This window comes from Eupeodes corollae, chromosome 1 (genome assembly GCF_945859685.1).
Source record: "Eupeodes corollae chromosome 1, idEupCoro1.1, whole genome shotgun sequence".
Taxonomy (NCBI): domain Eukaryota; kingdom Metazoa; phylum Arthropoda; class Insecta; order Diptera; family Syrphidae; genus Eupeodes; species Eupeodes corollae.
The window spans coordinates 138865867-138886382 of NC_079147.1; the positions used below are offsets into that span (position 1 = coordinate 138865867).

Here is a 20516-nt window from a genome sequence, read left to right on the forward strand (position 1 = left end):
TTGTGACTCCGTCAAAATAATAATTGCTTTAAAAACAAATACCAATAGTTTCTCTTCGCCCGAGTTTCTGAGAGAGAAAAGCGAATTCTTATCCTTCCCACACACAAACATACACAAATTATTATGCAAAACATAATACTTCTTTAATTTGACGATAGAGGGCGAAAATAGAACAAACAAACAAACCATAGGATTCTCAAAGCATATCAGACAACGGGGGTGGTAGAAGGTGATATAGAAAGTGGTGTGGTAGTATTCAAAGACAAAAAAAATCATCCCGCACGCATCAAATAACAACAACATTCGAAACTGCGTCGAATCGAAAAAATTGATTTTGCTTATGGCTGCGGAGTAAATTCAAGTACCTATACTTTTTATCAATCTGCCCGAAACGGTCCGTAATGACAAACGTTACCACAAACGATTCTACTTTTTTCAACAATAATTTTGTACACAAAATGTAGTAAATTGTTCGAAAACAATAAATAAATCAAAAAACAAAACCATACAAAAATCATTCCGCAGTGAATTTAGTGCATATTTTGTATCGGTTCAAAAATAATAACTCCAATAACTCGACGATATCGAAGTTGAAGTGTCGTTTCGTGTCGTGTCGTTACTCCGATAAAAAGCAATTTTTGATATCATCTTCAGCCAACAAGGCACAATAAATTCTGCACTTAATTCATTTTAAGTGCTAAATTTTGTTGTTTAACAACGACAAAACAATTTATCTTTAAGATATTTGTTTTTTAAAATAATATTCTGATCAATTGGAAGTTGAAGAAGAATAATTCGAAAATCGATTGGGACTATCCGAACAGGAATTCAATATGGGCGACTACAGCCCCGACATGAACACAATGGAAACTGGTAAATAATTTTATTTTTGTTTTCTTTTTTCGAAAGACAAAGGAGTGCTTTGTTTTTGTTTTCTTTGGATTTTGTTTTTCAATTTGCAAAAATGTTAAATTAAGGATGGATTTTCTTTTGTATAATCGCCGAAGTCCAGGAAAGGATTTGTCATTGGGAAAAATGTGATGGTGATTCATCGCTTACTTTGTGATGTAAAAATAATAGTACGCATATTATTATTGTGACTTTTCTTCTTTTCTTTTTTTCTAAAGAAAACCCAATTAGAAAATAGGATTTTTATATGTAGTGCAGGTACAAGACATAAACGATGGTGCTATACGAGAAGATTACTTGTTTGGTTTCGAGTTAATTTTAACTTTAATTAATTAGATTGTCTAAGAAAAATTAATTGGAAGCAAAGTGCGCGCTTGGCGTATTTGTATGTAATTTGTAGTTTGGACATCAAGATGGGGACACTTACCTACATTTTATTTTTTTTCAACGCCTACGTTAATTTGAATGTTGGTAGTATACCTTACCTACCTATGGAATAGAGAAACATCTGTTATTTTGACGTATTTAGCATTCGATTTTTATAAATATTATATTAGTCATTAATTTATAGCATGATATGCGCCTTAGAAGAATCAATATACATAAATTAAATTTATTCCTTAGGGTTTTGAAAACAACTTCTAGTTGTAAACTAATATATTCGGAACTAAGGAAAATAAAGAGTTGGCCATTTTGCGGTCTCAAAAGTAAACGTTAATGAAAAACACATACAATATTTTTTTTATTATAAAGTTTTAATATTAACATTATGTGTAAAACACAATATTATTTAAATGAACACTACGCGAATTGTTGCAAGCTTCGATTCTTTTGAGGTAATTTTCGACCACTATTTGGAACATATTAGGTGGTATCTCATCCATAACTTGACTAATGTTGGGTTTTTAAGTGCTCAAGAGCCAGTACACAAAAACCATCTGGACTACACTAGATTTAAAGTGCTTGCTATCTCTAAGCAGATCGCATATAAGCTCTATAATCGGTGTCATAACCAGGTACTGTTTAATAGGAAAGCACGCCAAGCGGCTAGGCGTATTCTCAAATGACTGTTGTAGAAGCAGTATGGATAAGGAAGAGGAGGAAACAGTTCTTCACCTTCTCTGTACATGCCCTGCTCTAACAAAAAAACGCAAAAATTACCTAAAAGAATTCTTCTATAACGATCTAAACTATCTAAAGGGACTCAAACTGGGTTCCTTGCGCTTTAAAGAAAGCCTCAAGATTTGAATTTGGTATCACAACAGGCCATTAAACTGGCCTAAGCTTTAGTTCTACTCCATCACGGACATCCACTTTAACCTAAACTAACCACCCAAGTTCTCAAGAATTAAAGGTTTATCTGCATAAACACGGTTTTTCGCATGGCCCCACAAAAAAAAAATTAGCGGTGTGAAATGGCATGATCTCGGTAACCAGTTGATATCGCCACGATGAGAAATTATGCTCGTCTTGTTGAAATCACATATTCTCCAAGTCGTATTCTTTAATAGCCAGGCAAAAAAATCGGCTATCGTTGTTTCATCGTCGTTTTCAAGGAAATAAGATCCAATCACAATTCCGGATCAAAGATCGCATCAAACAGAGCCTTTGTGTGGATGTAGTGGTCTCTCTTCAATAACGTGAGGATTCTCAGAACCCCAAATACGAACATTTTGTTTATTAACATAATATCATTGAGTGAGATATTTGCTTCGTCGCTGAAGACAGTTTTTTTTTCAAAACATCGCCATCTACTGCCTGTCGTTTAACCATTCGCCGTATCTACGACGACCGACGTTGTGAATGGTCAGCTGGCTTCAGTTGTTTTCTGAGCTGGTGTTAATATGGATGAAGGTGTAGATCCAAATCCAAAAAACACGCGATAATGTGCCGTAAGACAGTCTTAATTCCTGGGAGCGACGAGGAATCGACACATTCGGGTCTTCAGTGTTCTACGAACGAAAAGATGATGCACAGGCCTTACAATATAACCAATCTAGTCTCTTAAAATATCTTCACAATTTGGAAATTGCTTGCGTAGTTGGACGATTATGTAAACCATAATCGCCTCTTAATGTGTCTGTGGCAGAATCACTACTTTTTGTGGTAGGTTTAAGCAATTTGCATGCGTTGTGATAGTTAAGCGGTCGATTTTCGGAAATGCTCGACTTTTAACTGAAAAAACAAATTGGTTTAACAACTAAGTTTTACAGATGTCTGATTGCAGCCCTATTCTTTTGAAACCGCAAAATGGATTACCCGTTACGTTTATAGAAAATAATTAAAAAAAATACTACAGTCTTTTCTCTTTTTGATATCGTCTATACAAATAACTAAATAACTGAATACAGGTAGATGGGTACATTGATCTGATCAACTTCTTTCAATACTAATACCTTCTAATCCATGTTATTCTAATTTAAGTTTAATCTTGCTTGCACGGTGTCTGGCAGCCAGGTATGGAAGATTTAAAAGAATTGGTCTCTAAAGTTCGAATTTCATTTATGAATGTACTCTTAAGATGGTACCATTTTAAAACCAGTCAAAAATATTAATTACATACGAAAAATAACAACAGCCAAGTCAAAACAATCCTGCAAATGTTGTGAGAAGTTCTGCATCACACTCTGCATTTAAAGTTGAACTGCTCTAATGTCTTGGGTTATTGTCTCATTTAGGGGTTCGAGTGTAAGTGGTTTGATTTGTACACTCGTGCTTTTTACAAATCCGATATTCGAGGCGGCTATTCCCCTTCTCCTCGCAATAAAATCAGACGTCGCAATAAATAGGAAAGTTACCTCATCTTCTTGAAACCATAGGATTCAAGTATTTTTAGACAACCATTATCTCGTATTGATGAAGATGTATTTTAAAGTTCAAAATTGGCCAACTGGCTGGTCTGACATCGGAAGAGCCCGAGCGTGGCATAAAGCCCATCGACGAAAGCTAGCTTCAACTGCTTGACGCACTCTTTCAATATTTTCTGGAGTCGTTGCCGTTCGATCACCTCCACGCGCACTTGCAGCCTTGCAGCTGTTATAGAACCAGTTATGTGAATTTGTCCAATTTATAATCGTATCAAACTTTGGGGCACGAAAGTCTGTCTTTCAATGATTGAAAAGGCCCGTTTTAATTAACGTGCTGTAAACAAAAACACGATGCGAAATTGCCCACGGCAATATGGTTATTGGAATGTTATCTCGAAACAAGACGATACTACCCACACTTTGACAATACGGTTTCCCAGCCTTACTTGACGACGACCCAGCGATCTCAGTCTTTTTACTTTTACCCTTCTAGCTAATTCTACGTCGCTGTACAGCCCGTACAGCTCATCGTTCCATCTTCTCCTCCACTCCTCTTCGATGCATACGGTACCCTAGATCACATGAAGAACTTTTCTCTCAAACCGTCTCAAGTTGCTTTCATTCGCTTTTGTCATAGTCCATGCTTCTGCACGTCTTAAATAGAGATACTTTGGGCTTTCGAGAGAGGGCTTTGCCGCTCAATTGCTTTCAAAGCCCAAACAAACAGCGGTTAGCAAAAGATATTATTCTTCGTTTAATCTCAGCGCTGGTATTGTTTTCTGTGTTAATAGCGGAGCTTAGGTAGACGAAGTGCTTCACTACCTCAAAGTTACGTTTGTCGATGGTGACGTTTTGACCAAGACGTCGGTGGTGTAGGTCTTTATGTGAAGACAGAATGTACTTTGTTTTGTCCTCATTAACTGTTAAACCCATTTTTGACGCCTCTGCCTCAAAACTCACAAAAGCCCCATTGACATCAAGCTGAGTTCTTCCGATTATGTCAATGTCATCAATATATGCTAGCAATTGGACAGACTTTTGTAAGATAGTGCCTCCAGTGTTGACGCGTGTGAGCTCTATATGTGCGTGAGCTCTATTATACAATTGTCAGATATCTTATGATATTTTTATAATCCTTTTTTAAAACAAGTGTTAGCCAAATATCCTCTAACTGTTTGAACTTACAATTTTGGCATAAGATACACTGTCAGATTATTATAAGAAGAGCTTTTAGGATCTGAAATTTTACAACGGTACGATTTCATGGAATGGTAAGGTGTTTTAAAAGGTTTAATATCATGCCAACCATCTTTAAGATTTTAAAAGTGGGCCAACAATTCAAAATTTCTAGGTTCTTGCGGATATAGTCAGTCTATTTGATACTTATATATTGAATTTATGCAGAGAATTTTTCAGCGTCTCATTTTTGGCAATCCCGTCTAGGTTGCAGTCAAAATAACCCACACTGATAATTTCTCTTCCCTGCCCGTCGCGTCGGTCGATTTGTCTAAAACTTTAACAAAATAATGGTAACAATATTTCTGTTCAATTTCATATTCGTCCCCCTTCTATTAAAACTTAATATCACATGAAGGCGTATTGACGATTTATATATTTTATCAAATTTTCTTAGTTGCTAAAAATCATTTACCAAGTAAATTCTAAAATGATAAAAACTACTGTAAAACTAGATCAATTTTGTATTCGTACGCTTAGTTCTAAGTAGCCAAGCATCTTAAATTTCCCTTGCATTTTCAATCAAATGTGGTTAATCTTATAAACAGATTTCATCTTTAGTTAACCGAGCTAAATCAACGGTTCAAAGTATTGCTACCCGGTTTGTTTAGACAAAAAAAAAAAACGTTTGAAAACTTGCCTCGCAAGTATAATTGTGCGTGAAATAAACAAAAATCCAATGATAGACGCACCAAAATTGTCACTGAATATTCGCCAATCCCTGAAAAACAATTTTGTATTGAAACGTTGTGGAATTGTATACGGGAACATGGTTTCAACGGAAGAGTATCACGCAAAAAAATACCAAGCAAAAGACTTTGACTTCTGGAAAACGTTATTTTCACAGATGAGTCAAAGTTCAATATTCATGGCTCGGATGGTTCATTCATTCATGGATAAATGGTTTCTTGTAAGCCGAATACTGAATACCTTCCCAAAATACTCGAGGAACCGTTAAACATGGTGGTGGGTCGGTGATGGTGTGGGGTTGCTTTTCAGCAGCTGGAGTTAGGAAACTGCACATAATTGAAGGAATTATGGATCACAAGATCTACAACGATATCTTGAACTCGAATGGGTCTATAAAACAAATTTACTTTTTGTCAGGCAAATGCAACCCGAATGTGTCTTCTCTTTAATTGCAAGAAAGTTTTGGAAACCCCCCCACAATCACCTTACATTAATCCAAATGAGAATTTATGGGACGAAAATTATGCATGAATGGACATAATTAACATTGGAAACAACTGCAAAATTGGTAAGGTCAATGCCAAGACAATTGAAAGCTGTAACTGCTTCCAAAGGTTATGCCACAAAATATTAAAGCCAATTTTGTTGATTGATTAAAACAGGATACGAATATGAAATTTACCCAGCAATGCTGCAGTTTCATCTTTTCTTTTGCATTTTTCAAGACAAAATAATTGTACGAACTATGAAAATTCTATAAAATATATCAACCAAAAACTTACTTAAATTCCACTTTTAAGGAAAACATTAAAACTTTTTATTGAAGGGGTACGAATATGAAATTGATAAACTGTATTTACATACATATATCTTCTTTTTCCTCAATCCTATCCTATCTATCCTGTCAATTAGACAAATCCTATGGAAAGTTAAAAAACTTGACAATGTGAAGTTGATTTTAATTTCCAAAACATTCAAATTTCTGTCAAAAATTTTTTGTATGAACTTTGGACTAAAATTCTTACAGAAATTAAAAAATGTTCTAATGTTTAAGCTTTCCATTACTGAATAATATAATTCTTAAATAAACTTTAATCAAAATCAATTTCTGGCACTATATGTTTATGCAATCCTGCATAACCTTTTCAAGATTATGTTTTCATAGACATTGCTCCTCCCACAGTTTCTTTTTTCGTATATTGCGTAGGAATATTTCTTTTACCAACTGTCAGAAACACATATTTGTTGAGCTAGTTATATAGTTTATCTGGAACGTATTAAGATTCACTTAAAAAATTGTTGCATTAGGTAATTTGGGTTAATACTTACTTGGTAACTAGGAGTATCCCGATGTATGAAGCTTAACCTTTCTGTAAAACTTTTCAGGAGCCACAATGTTTAAATGAATTATATGATACGAGTCATATTTGCAAACCAACACGAACAAATTAACAACAAATCATAACAGTGTTGGTTTAACTGTCTCTTTTCGTAGTGCTCCTTCACTCAGTAGCCGACCCAATTTTAGCAGTTTGAAAGTTTTGAGAATGTTAAGGTAATTCGTCTCAGGGACGTATAATGGCGAAGGAGTTTTGAAATAATTGTCTTTCAGAAAATTCGTTGTTAGTCGCGAGGTGCCTCTTACTAAATTGGCTGAGTTATGTTCGGATATCTGGACTCAAGCATACGTTAACAGTAGTAACCGTGATGGTTAGTACGTAGCCTTATTATGCCAAAGGTCTTGAGTACAATTTCTACTTGTGCCACCTAAAGCTTTTTTTCATAGTTACTGACTTTTGCGAGAAATAGACAAATCCTCCAAGAGTAATTCTTAACATAAAAAGTACTTTCTCAAAGTTGGCGTATTGGATTCGGCTTAAGACTATAGGTCCCCTACATTCCTAACAACAAATTTCACACTCAGGTATGGTGTTGAGAGTTGTAAGTCATTAGTTCCCCGTTCCTGTTGAGGCATCTAATTTATTTGTAACTATTTACAGCAATAGCTTCAATCTACACTGATTTAAATTTAAACCAGTAGTTAGTTCCAATTTTTCGCTGATTCACCGTTTTACTACATTGAATTACAAAATAAGAAATATGTAATTTCCTAATTTGTTCAGAAGCGTCCTTAATTCTTGTCCTAAATTTGAACCCTTTAATTTTATATTAAAGCAATAAAAATGGTATCCATATTCAGAATTATCAATCAATTAATTTATGAGAATTGTAATTGTAACCTTTTTTTTATTCTGTTTTTAGTCCTTCCAGCAATACTTGGGTTAAGTGCAGCAGCTGTCCTTTCAGCTGTGGCATGTATCTGTGCTAAGCATCTTCGTGCTAGAAACAAGAAGACATCACATGATACTAGTTATCCATTTCAACCAACACGTAGACCGACTGCTGTTCGATCACCAAGCGGTCAACCACCACATTATCTAAAGAAATCACCCTCACCTACGGGAACCAAACAAATTGGCATTCTTCAGCCAGTTCAAGACCAAACAGCATCCAATACCACAACTCCAATTGCTCCGCAAACCATAAAATTCGTCGAGGAAGATGAAATTCAGCCAAAAGTGGTGTCTGAAAATGAGGCAGTCATCAAAAAGTCATCACCTGTTGAAGTTGAGAGTCCCGGGAAAGATATGCCTGATGGCTGGGAATATGGTAAATTAGGAACAATTTTCTTCAAGTTACGTTATCTCAAGGAACGCAGCGCCCTGGTGGTCTCAATCATACGATGTCGGGGTCTGCCATGCAAGACGACAGCAGCCTCTGGTGGGCATGATGTTCCAGCAGGAATGAATGGTCGTACTCAAGCTGCAACCGACCCTTATGTAAAATTACAACTCTTGCCCGAAAAACAGCACAAAGTCAAGACCAGGTAGGATACTTCATGAATAAATATGCTCTTGGCTATTCATTTAGGTATAATTGACTTGAAATAATAAATTTAATTGTTATTACAGGGTTGTGCGCAATACCAGAAATCCCGTCTACGATGAAGACTTCACATTTTATGGATTGAATATTCATGAACTTGGCTCAATGACTTTGCATTTCGTGATCTTAAGTTTCGATCGTTATTCACGAGATGATGTTATCGGTGAAGTTGTTTGGCCCTTGTCATCAATTAGCTTAAGGGAAATCGAACAGGAACACATGTCCATAAGTAAGGAAATTCAACCACGTAGTTTGAAGATAAGAGCTCAAGGTCGTGGAGAGCTATTGATATCATTATGTTGGCAACCGGCTGCTGGACGTTTGACTGTTGTGCTATTGAAGGCTCGCAATCTACCACGAATGGATGTTACAGGTCTGGCAGATCCATATGTTAAGATATACTTACTCTATAATGGACAGAGAATTGCAAAGAAGAAGACTCATGTTAAAAAGAGGACATTAAGTCCGGTATTTAATGAAAGTTTTGCGTTTGATATTCCAACAGCTGAGGTATGTAATAATTTATTATGCTTTGATTAATTTGTATTTATCGAGATTAAATTAAATGTATCTTTAAAATTGCAGGGCACTGGAGCAACTCTGGATGGTGTCTCTCTTGAGTTAATGCTTCTCGATTGGGATCGAGTTACAAAGAATGAGGTAAGTACCTATATTTATGAACATTTCTTGTGAGCTTTAAATGATTTAGGTTTTGAACTTTTAAAAGATATCAAGCAAATAAATATAAAGATACTTTTTTATCAATTTATGTTCATCTATTCCCTTATTAATTCCTGAAAAGCGGCTATTTGATATTTATATTTTATTTACTTGAAAAGAATTCATAAGATAGTCTTGAAGTAATTTATATCTATGCACCTTTTACTAATACATCCATTTTTGTATAAATTAAAAAAAAAGTTAATATTCTTGTAATTCGTATATGTCAAACAAAACAACAGCATTGTTTTCCAATGAGAAAATAAAATGGATTTTTCCTTAAATCTAAATTCATAAATATACTTACATTTTGCAATACCGGTAAACATCCAAGCATATATTTGAAAAAGTATTTTGTCATACCATTTTAGAATTCATCGAACGTATAAGGTTTTTCAGTTTAAACAGAATCTTAGAATTTTGAAGTATTGTGACATAATACACTTGCATATGAAAAATTACAAGACCTTTATAAATGTCAAGTTAAAAGCTTCTTTGAACTAGTGCGTCAGTAGTTTATTGATTTTAGAGCTGTATCTTAGGACCCAGGAAAAATTTTTATTAGAAAGTTGTGACTAAACCAATTTTGACATTGTGTTAATGTTATGACTTGGTATGTTCCAAACATCTGAGTAAGTTGTTTCGTTTTTAAAAGAGGGCGATTTTCAAGAAGACCTATTTACAAAATAATTATTTTATCAAGGATGGAACGAAGCGAGTACATATCTCCAAGGTTTCAATTCCGAATTTCGAATTGTTAAGTCAGCGTTGATCCACGAGCAATATGTTATAAGATAATAAATAGAATGCAATTAAAAATATTGCTCATATGGTCACTACTATAGATAATTGTATACAATTTACTCCTAGACACATTGAATTCTATCGATAGTATTTGATATTAAGTTAGGTGCAATTTTTGGTCTTACTTTACTTTGGTAAATTTTTAATTATTACTACCTTAATGGGTACTTAAGAAATGTTTTGTTATTTAATTTAGTATGCAACCATAGTATTAAATGGGTTAGCAAAATTACAATTGCTAATTTTAATCAAATCCTATTTGAAATTAAAGTGCAGTCAGAAATTGTCGAAAAGCGATAAGAAGTAGTTCAGTTTTTATAATAGAAGGTTGATACAATTGATTTTTTATCAAACTTTCCGAAGTGGACCACTAGAAACGAACTTATTAAATTTCATATTTTGCATATGTTCTTTAAGATATCAAAATGTTTTTAATATTATTTTTTAATACTTTAAAAAGCTACAAACAAATTATTTTTTTTGTTAAATGTCTACTATTTATAAAATAAAAATTTTAGTGGTAAAAAATAAGATGGTGTATTCATTTTAACAAACAAATTTTTTTATTATGTCTTTTCTAATTTATTAATAAATAATTATTGATCAACTTCTCGGTTCTCTCTTTTTCTTTTATTCCTTGAATATTTACCTAACCTTATGTAAACAAAATTTGTGTGCTGCGCTAATGAAAAAATGTTACGAATCTGTTAAATATTGTCGCGCAATATAATAATGTAAAGGATGGCCCAAACTGCATTTGGTTAAAGGCCCAGTTATGACCTCTCAGAATTGTGTAACTTGATTTTGTCGAGTTATATATGGATTAAAAAAAAAACTACTGAATATCGAAAACAAAATTTTACTGAGTGTTTACAACAATATTTTTTTTTGAAAGAAAAAAGTATTTTAAAGCCAATATCTCAAAGCCTTGAAAAGATATTTGAGTCAAAAATCATTTTTTTCGGTTTTTAATTTTTTGTAAAAAAAACTGTCAATTCGATTTTTTCAAAATTTTACTAAATGTTAACAACAATATTTTTCAAAAGATAAAAGTACTTTAAGACCAATATCTTAAAGCTTTAAAAAGATATTTGAGTTGAAAATCAAATTTTACCAACTTTTATTAATTTGTTTGTTTAGGTTTTTATTTTTTGTAAAAATAGCTATTAATTTGATTTTTCTCAACATTTTTCGGAATGTTGAAAACAATATTTCTTATAAGATAAAAAAAGTTTAAAGCCCTAATCTCAAATTTTTGAAAACATATTCGAGTCGAAATTCAATTTTTACCAACTATGAGTAATGTTTTTCTTAGGTGATTATTTTTTATAAAAAAACTGTCAATTAGATTTTTCTCAAAATTTTATCAGATGTCAAAAACATTATTCTTCGTTGTACAAAATTGTTTTTGAGATGAAATCATATTTTAGTCGTAAAATTTTCGAGGTGACACATTTTTTTAATTTTTTTTTTAATTTATAAAAGCCGTTAATTGGGTTTTTTCCAAAAATATAATTGTTTTGTATCACGGTACAATATATAATACAAAATTTAATTCAAGTCTCTAGAGTCATTCGTGAGATATTTAGGTTTAACCAAAATTTTCACCTTATTTTAAACTGCTGTAGTAAAAATACACCCACGCAATTTTATTGAGAGCATCTGTATAACAAAATTTATTTGAAGTCGATATCTATTCTGGTTCTTGAGGTATTGACAACGTAAAAAACGTCGCGAACGTATGGACGTACAAACGTACGTACAAACGCACGCACAGACATCTTTCTAAAAATCTTTTATTTCGACTCTAGGGACCTTGAAATGTCGAGAAATGTCAAAATTTTCAATTTGACAAATCAGACCCATTAAAATTACTTCCTTTGGGAAGTTAAAAAACACTTACTTTTAGTGGATTTTTCACTTAACCTGTTGACAAATAACTTTTGTTTTTTGGCATTTTAAGATAGGGCATAGAGAAATTCATCAACGATAATATTCCGCTCTCGATGGACTACTCTGTAGACTGCTCATTTGCTTATTTTGTGCATAGGTGCAACACCGTGATATTGGAATCCATTCCCAACCTAATGTAGTGTACACAAAAGTTGTTTCAAAAGACTTAGATAAACGTTCATTTAGCTACTGAATTCGATGGTACATTTCGTCGATTGAAAACTCATTGTTGAAAAATCATTCCGATATCGAAGTTGATTCCTAGTTTCACCACTCTTTGGGAACTATTTTTAACTTCTTCGATTTATTTGCAAAAGTTTTTCAAAAGAAAGGTTTTCTTTTGTTATAAATTGTCAAATTTAATTTAAAGATGGCTACGAATTTGATATTAATCAAAAAAATTTTGAAATTGGGATGAATTAACCCGTTAATCATTAAATTCAAAATCCACGTTCCTTGGTAAATTTGCCAAATAAAAAAATAGCCCGCGTCCAGAGTCTTGTTAACTTAAAATTTTTTCTTCATTTTCAGAACGGTTATTTAATTTTTTTAACAGAAAAAAAAGAAAAAACAGAAAGAACAAATACTTTGCAAAATAACAAAACTTTTCACTTTGCAAATTTGAGTTTGGTGAAACGAAATTTGCAAAGTAAAAGTGCAAAGTTACAAAGTAAAAACTGTTTGGTGAAACAGATGATGTTGTTTTTTATTTCAAATATTTTCATTGTTTTTAACACAAAGTTAGATAAATATTTAAGGATTAAAAAATCACAAATTACTGAGAAAGTGAATAAATTGTCAATTGTTAAATAAAAAGTTAATTAAATATAAATAATTTAAATGAATTAACAATGGGATTTTTCGAATATTTGTTTTGTTAAAATTTAATAAACATTCATAAACAATTTTGTTAAAAGTAAATATTTAAAAACAAGATTCTTAAAATAGATTTTTTCATAACTTTTGAAATTAGGAAAACAAATTAGGGCAAACATTTTGACATATTTATCGTCAAGAATATATAATATAATATAGGTATATATGAAATTTAAAAATTAGTTTTAAGTGAACTACTTCAGAAAGTTTGTTTCATTACACGTTTGTAAAAATTTAAGTGACATTCCAATTAATTGTTTACGTAAGAAAATGCACAATCTTAAATAGATAGATAGATAGATATTTTATTTTCATAGATAAATGCTTTTTACAAATTATTGTTTTTGTTTTTATAATACGCAGCTTGCTCAGAGATTTGATATTTAATTTATATCTTACAACTGAAAAATTTTATAATATTTTAAATATATTTTGAATTGGAGAATCTTAAATAGGATATGTTAAAAAATATATATTTTTTTTGTTTGTGAAAATTGTCGCGTGCAACAGATGGCTTTATATTTGTGTTCACTAACTTCTTGCAACATAACGGGAAATTATTGCAGCTTAGGATGAATCCTGCATCGATTCCAATCATTAAAAATTTCATGAATGAATTATTTGGAGGTTTCATTTTTGCTAGAATTTCCAGGATACTTTAATTAAACAACCAAGTGGAATCAAATTACAAAAAAAAAAAATTATTTTCATTACGTATTACAATTATTTTTTATAAAAAAAAAAGATTACAACAACGCAAAAAAACTCAAAGTTCCATTTTATGCTATGAAAAGTTGAAAACCAGAATAAGAAGTAAGAATAAGTTTTCTTATCTTTATCTTTTTTTAAAGACCTTGTAAAATACTTTCAAGACGCTATTCTGAACCAGTTGATACGCAGTCTTCAAAATTTTGTAGAACTATAGTGTACGATCACTCATTAAACCATGCTAAAATTGCTGCTTCATGAACTGATTTGCTTATGATTAGGAGAGGTTACGCACCACTAACTCAATGACAAGAATTCTATTTAAAATGCGTTTCTCTTTTAAAAATTCTGTTGACAGAGTATTTAATTATTTGGCATTATTTCGCAAACATTTTGTTGCAGATAAAACATGAAATCTCACAAAGTGCAGCAAACATTAAAAAGCGTAAATTCTCACTGAAAAAAGAAAACTGCTAAACAATAAACTAACTTCTCATACTCTACGAACATGCCTTCGAGATGCGTAAGAGTTATCAATTGTATCAAAGTTTACCTATATTCTAAAATGTTGTGATATTGCCTTACCTTACTAGTACCCATTATAGTTTTGTCTTCAAAGATGACCATTCTAATTCGTTCATTATCTACTTCAACTATCGGAATTTTGTTAAACAAATTGCTTAATGTTGAATATTAACAAGTGCAAAACAATGAGTTTTACCTGCAAACATAATAGACTTGACTATGAATACATGTTAAACTGTACGAGCTTATAGGAGTCTAGGCTAGGATTTTGTAGGGAGTTAGAAGATCCTTGTGTCCTTATACTCTATATGTAAAATTTGTTAAAACAATCTTTGAATACGGTTGCATAATTCATAGACTTGAATGTTTCCAAAGAACGTTCTTAAGGTTAACTTTACGTTTTCTCCCATTAACAAATGGAGTAGCTCTGCCTAGGAGGCAGAAACTAATTGGTTTCCGATCCCTAAGTAATCACCCAAACTATTTGAAACTTTGCTTTATTGTTGAAAGTTTTCAGTGTGTTGATTCCATCAGTTTTGTGTCGATTCCATTTTAATATTAGGCAAAATAACTTGAGAAATCTAGCGCCGATTTGAACACATTTTAGCCGATCAAACTATACTTCTAACAGTAACAGTTAATAATTATATGTAATACAAATAATTTTCTTTTCTTATAATCAAAATATCAAATTTATCATATTATTTAAATCCTTAACCTTGTATCAGAAATATTTAACGCATCCATATAAATTGGAATGTATCATTATCATTTATTCAGTTATACGTTTCGTTTGTTAACTTAGCGTTAGTATTTAAAGTTATAAATAAATAAAAATGTGTCAAAATCCAATCCGCAGTTGGATCCTTAATCTACGTCTGTAGTGAAGTGTTACTGTTATTTTTGACCTAACATAAACGACTTCTTATTATAATTATTTACTTGAGCAATTTAACCCATCAGAAAATAATATTGCTTACAAAAAGTAAAAAAAGGGATGAATTTAGAAAAAGTTTTTAAACAAAAACGCAAACTATTAATTTTCAAAAGCATTTACACGTTTGTGAAATAACGAGATAGATACATACAATTATTTGTTTAACTGTCCTGCTCGCAGTTGTTTATTATTTGCATTTGTATTTAAATAATTTATAAACATAAATAAAAAATATAAATTTTATTTTAGGTAATCGGTCGACTAGAGCTAGGTGGTCCAAATTCAGGTGGAACAGCTCTCAATCATTGGAATGAAGTATGCAATTCACCAAGAAGACAAATTGCCGAATGGCATAAACTCAATGAATAAGGTGATTAACATTGTTTATTGCCAATGAAAATTATATAGATAATTCATTGAATATATAGTTAATGAGAACAAAAATAAAATCCAAATAACAATTATCAAAATGTAAACAAAGTAGCAAAAACAATAATCTAAATAATATAATAATATTAATAATAATATTTCCAAAGGTGGTGGCAATAAACTAGAAAAAATAAAAGCATAAAACTAAATTCCCACTTCTGAATTCACTCAAGCATAATTTGTATAGTGTTTTACATCATAAAATCGTTTGAATTGCTTGCATAAATAAAAACATAAAAATAACACAACTCACTGATATCAACAGCAAAATAATAGTTATTTAAGCTAAAAATGTCATCGTCACAGCCGATTAGAGTTACATAGCCTCCATCAGCACCTCGAAATTTAATTTAAAATTAAAAACAAAAATACTCTTTATTAATGATATAAGAAATCAAATGTCAGTATACTCGTGCTATAAAGATGCTACAATTTGCTATAATTAACAATGAGCTACCCTCCACCAGTATAAATACATATAAAAATATTATTATAAATTATAATATTCTATATAATGTCTAAAAAAAATAAAAATAAATGTATATTTATATTTGGAGCTTAGTGATGGAGAACTTTAGAGTAAGTAAGGTACATACTCAATAGAAGGAGGTCAGAATAAGCTTATAATTAAAACAACAACAAAAAAATGTGTTTATTTAGTGTACAATTATTAATAACTCATATTAAATTAATAAGACATATGGAAACGTACTGACAGAACTCATATACATATATGACAACATACATGCATAATAAATACAAATAATTCAAAACATCCCATCCAATTTTAGGTATATTATACTATCGTACAGATCAATACCACATCCAGAATATTTTACAAAAAAATATATATATATATTAACTTTTATAATTAAAAAACAAACAAAACTTAAAAAAAAGTAATAGGTACACACTTAAATAATTTGTTCGTAAAATAAAATAATTAAAATCGAAATGAAAATGCAAATATTACATACTATAGATAAAATGTATTTTTCATCACTATCTATAAAGGCTTGACTTATTGCCTGCGTTTTAAAATAAAAAACAAAATAGTTGTACCGACAGCTGCATTTGAAAACAAAAATAATAACTGTAGTTTTTCTTGACTACGCACAATATTAAGTTTATTTATCCATAAATAAATGAGTGCATAATAAGAATACAAAAACAATGTTATAATTGCTTTTATTTTATTCTGACCCTGTCTGATATTTTGATTTTTAAGCTCACTTGCGTTAAGCCCTTTAAAATTTTTTATCAAAATCGTATTAGTTGTTCTTCACTGGTGACACGTTGAAAGGATTTCAAAAAACTGCCAACCCCAAGTTATTAGGCAGGCGTAAACAAAATTGACGGAAATCATAATCAAAACCACTTGGGCAGAGGGAAGAAAACGGCCATGATCTCAAGTTGACAAGATACGAGAAATAGATTATAGTATCGCTTACTTGCTTACTCCGTCGGCCTGGCCAATGACTCTGTCATCAGTGATCCAGTCTGGTCCTCTTTGAACATACTTCGAGCACTTTTCCGGTTGTAGGTAGACGCCATCGAGTTGGGCACCCCAATTGTCCTAGTATATGGCATCCTTCCAGTGGAGTTATGGTGTTCCCTGTTGCTTTCCATAATAAGACAGGATCTTCTATGCTCATGTGTAGTGCGTGACCAGCCCAACAGAATTTAAGAAGCTCTATCGTTGTTTCTTTATCGGCTTCGCTGTATATTTCGTATAACTCTACCTTATCGGGAATTGTCGTTCCTCTCATATGAGCCCGACTATTCTTATTAAGACTTTTCTCTCGGACGTGGATAATAGGTTAAGGTCTCTTTGACTGAGCACCCAAGTCTAGTATCAATAAGTGAGTACTGTTAAAACCATAGTGTTATACGGAAGCAGTTTGGAATGTATGGTGTGATTTTTGGATTTGAAGAGTCTTTATAAGCTTAAGGATGTTCTTTTGGCTTCAAGCACATGCCTGTGTATTTCTTCTCTTATATCTTTATAGGGCTCTACTATCGGCTGACCCAACGTAAGTAAGTGATACTTAAAATTCGTGATCACCTACTATTGCTATTGTGTTACCAACTTTTCCCGTAGACGAAGCCACCATGTACTTTAATTTGAACTAATTGGTCAAATGAGTCAGGGGTTTGTTGCCGCTCACTCGATTTGGAAAATGAATTCTGTACAGCTTGTTGGATTCTTCCAAAGATGTCATGTCACTCTGGTAGATAGCAATCTGGATACCTTTGCTTAGGTTGAAAGGTTTGTAATGTCATCCTCCATATACTTATTATTTTATTTGGGAGGTCGAATAGTCTAATCGCTTTCTAAAAATTGTACCTTAGCTATAATGTCATAGGTGGCATTGAAGTCTATAAACAGACGTCATGTTGGGATGTTAAATTCTGTAAAATTTTACATCGCCTGTCAAAGGGTGAAAATCTGATCAGTTTTTGACTTGCCTGATCTGGAGCCCCAATGATATGTGCCAATTATGGTTTCCGTGTAAGGGGCTATCCGGTCTTGTAGGATAGAGGGAAATATCTTATAGGTTGTTTAACCTTATACCACTAAAATGGATATTCACTCAGTGATATATCCTTTTTTTGTGTGTATGAAATATTTAATAACTTAACGCCACTCTTCTGGGATCTCATATTTGATTAGTTCGGTTGGGATGCTATAAGCACCCAAGGCTTTTTGTTGTTGTCTTTCAGCCGATTTAAGCTGTTAAGCAGATAATTAGTAAATTCTATTGTCTACACAAATTTGACTGGCTCTTGTTTTTAAAACCATTTCCTTTCTTCACATTAACTTTTTCATCTTGTTGTTGATTTGGATATTCAACAAGGTTTCCTTGAAAACACAATAATGGTGAAATTTATAAATTGGTATTGTTTGCCAAATTCACGAAATGATTTTTTTTGCATTGAGCTATTTATTATAACTTAAAATTGTGTCTTTCGGAACAATTCTTTAAACTTTGTATTGCAAGTAACAGCTTGTAGCATTTCTTAATGAATATAATTTTTGTTGAGGTAAGATAAATCTAAAAACAGCTTTACTCAAAAGAATCAATACAAAATCCATAATTTAAATGCATAAACTAAAAAAGAACAACATTAAAAAAAAAACATATGAAACGCCGATGTATATTTTCTGTCATTTTCTCATAGTCATCCATGTAATTTTTAGCTGTGTAAAAACAAATTATTTATCCTTGTTTAAATTTTACAATTCTGCACAATATTTTATTTTTTTACTTATCAATAAATATAAGTATTTTGTAATTATTTCAGTAAGCTATTAAAAAAAAAAAGTAGAAAAAAACGTTTTTATAACAAAGCAAAAAAAAACAATTGGTGTTAATTATGTATAACGTATAATCAAATACAGCATACAATAGTTAGTGGACCCAACAAAATCTAATATTTAGGATAAAGACTAATATATCTTTTAAAAACAAAACAGAAACAAAAAATATACAAAAACAACAAAATAGTTATAAGACTTTGCTTTCAAATTTGTCACAGCCTATATCTTCTTCTTCTTTAATAAAAACAAAAATAAAATAATGAAAACTAAACTATATCTACAACATAACAACTGTATATGAACAAAAAGTAAAAATCAAATTAACAACAACTCACAACAAATGATTTAATATTATAAAATTTATTTAAAAAAAAAAATATTGTGTACAGGAACATAAATATTTTGTGATCGTGAGCTTTGTGGAAAGTAAAATTTACTAAAAAAAAGAGAAAAATAAAATTAAAAGTAAGAATTTAATAAAAATTTAAAAATAAACAACAAAATATTTCATAAAATGTTGAAAATGAAAAGATAATGTCTCATATTATAATATTAATTATATATTATTGTATTATTGTTACCAACGGTTATTTATTGCAGTTAGTTTTTTTGCTTTCTTTGAGCGTTAGACATATAGAAACACATTTATATTTAACAAAATAAAACAACAACAAAAATCAGTGAATCAGAAGTTGCTAAGTAAAATATATTGAATAAGTTTGACAGTAAGAAGAAGTTATGTAAATGTAAAATGTATTTCAAAATTATATAAACTACGAACGACGAAGTAAGGGTTAAATTAATGTATAACTTATATGATTACTTTATGAATTTTTGTTCATATTTTGTTTAATATTTTTTATATTATATGTTTATTTAATAATTTATTAATATAATAAATTTAATATCTGATCTAAACTGTATATGTTTTATGAAGATATATAAAATCAAATTTATAAAACACCATCTTATTTGAAAATGAAATTAATACCTAATAAAAATAATAGTAATTAACTTACTGTCACAATTTTTTGTAACACTTTTATCTTTGTTGTTATCATATTAATTATGTTTAAAAGGTAAGTCAATATTTTTTCCATAAGTGTACTGTATGTACATAATGTTTTTTAAGGCTCTTAACAAATGGAATTATGAAATTTAGTCCGAATTCTAAAGTTTTCATTCTGACTTACCAGATCGATGCATCTTCAACAGTAACTTTAACAACTTCACGTTTTTTAAAGCCACTGGTTTAAAATGGCTTTGAATACAATATCGCATCAACATCGACGTCAAATTCGCTGTCGCCGTCCAAATTCTACCAACTTTGTAGGCGCAATTTTCAAGGTTCATCAACTTTCAAATCAAAATATGACGACCATTTTTTGGTATCGTCAGTTTATTTTGGTGTTGACAGTGGAAGAAAATATAAATGAATTAGTCAAACGAAATTCATTTTTGTACAACAAAAAGAGCAAGTCTTCTAAAAACATTGTAGCCAAGAAAAAAAATTAAGGGCATTGAATCAAAACTAAAAATTCCTGGCAAGTCCCTTCTCAAAACATGGGAAATTGTTTTAATGGAAGACGTGCATCTTCCCCAAAAAATCCACGAAAATTAAATGTATTATCTTGCAGAAAAACTTTCTTCTTGA

The 20516-nt window shown here is 31.2% G+C and overlaps 1 protein-coding gene across 1 annotated transcript; it reads left to right on the plus strand.

Moving 5' to 3' along the window:
• The first annotated feature begins 240 nt into the window (after positions 1-240).
• Positions 241-19889, plus strand: LOC129939171 (synaptotagmin-4). Its single transcript, XM_056047076.1, has 5 exons — positions 241-873; positions 7905-8529; positions 8615-9098; positions 9174-9248; positions 15361-19889. Exons 1-5 carry the CDS (start codon positions 834-836, stop codon positions 15478-15480), a joined length of 1344 nt encoding a protein of 447 aa, XP_055903051.1. The 5' UTR covers positions 241-833; the 3' UTR covers positions 15481-19889.
• Positions 19890-20516: the final 627 nt, after the last annotated feature.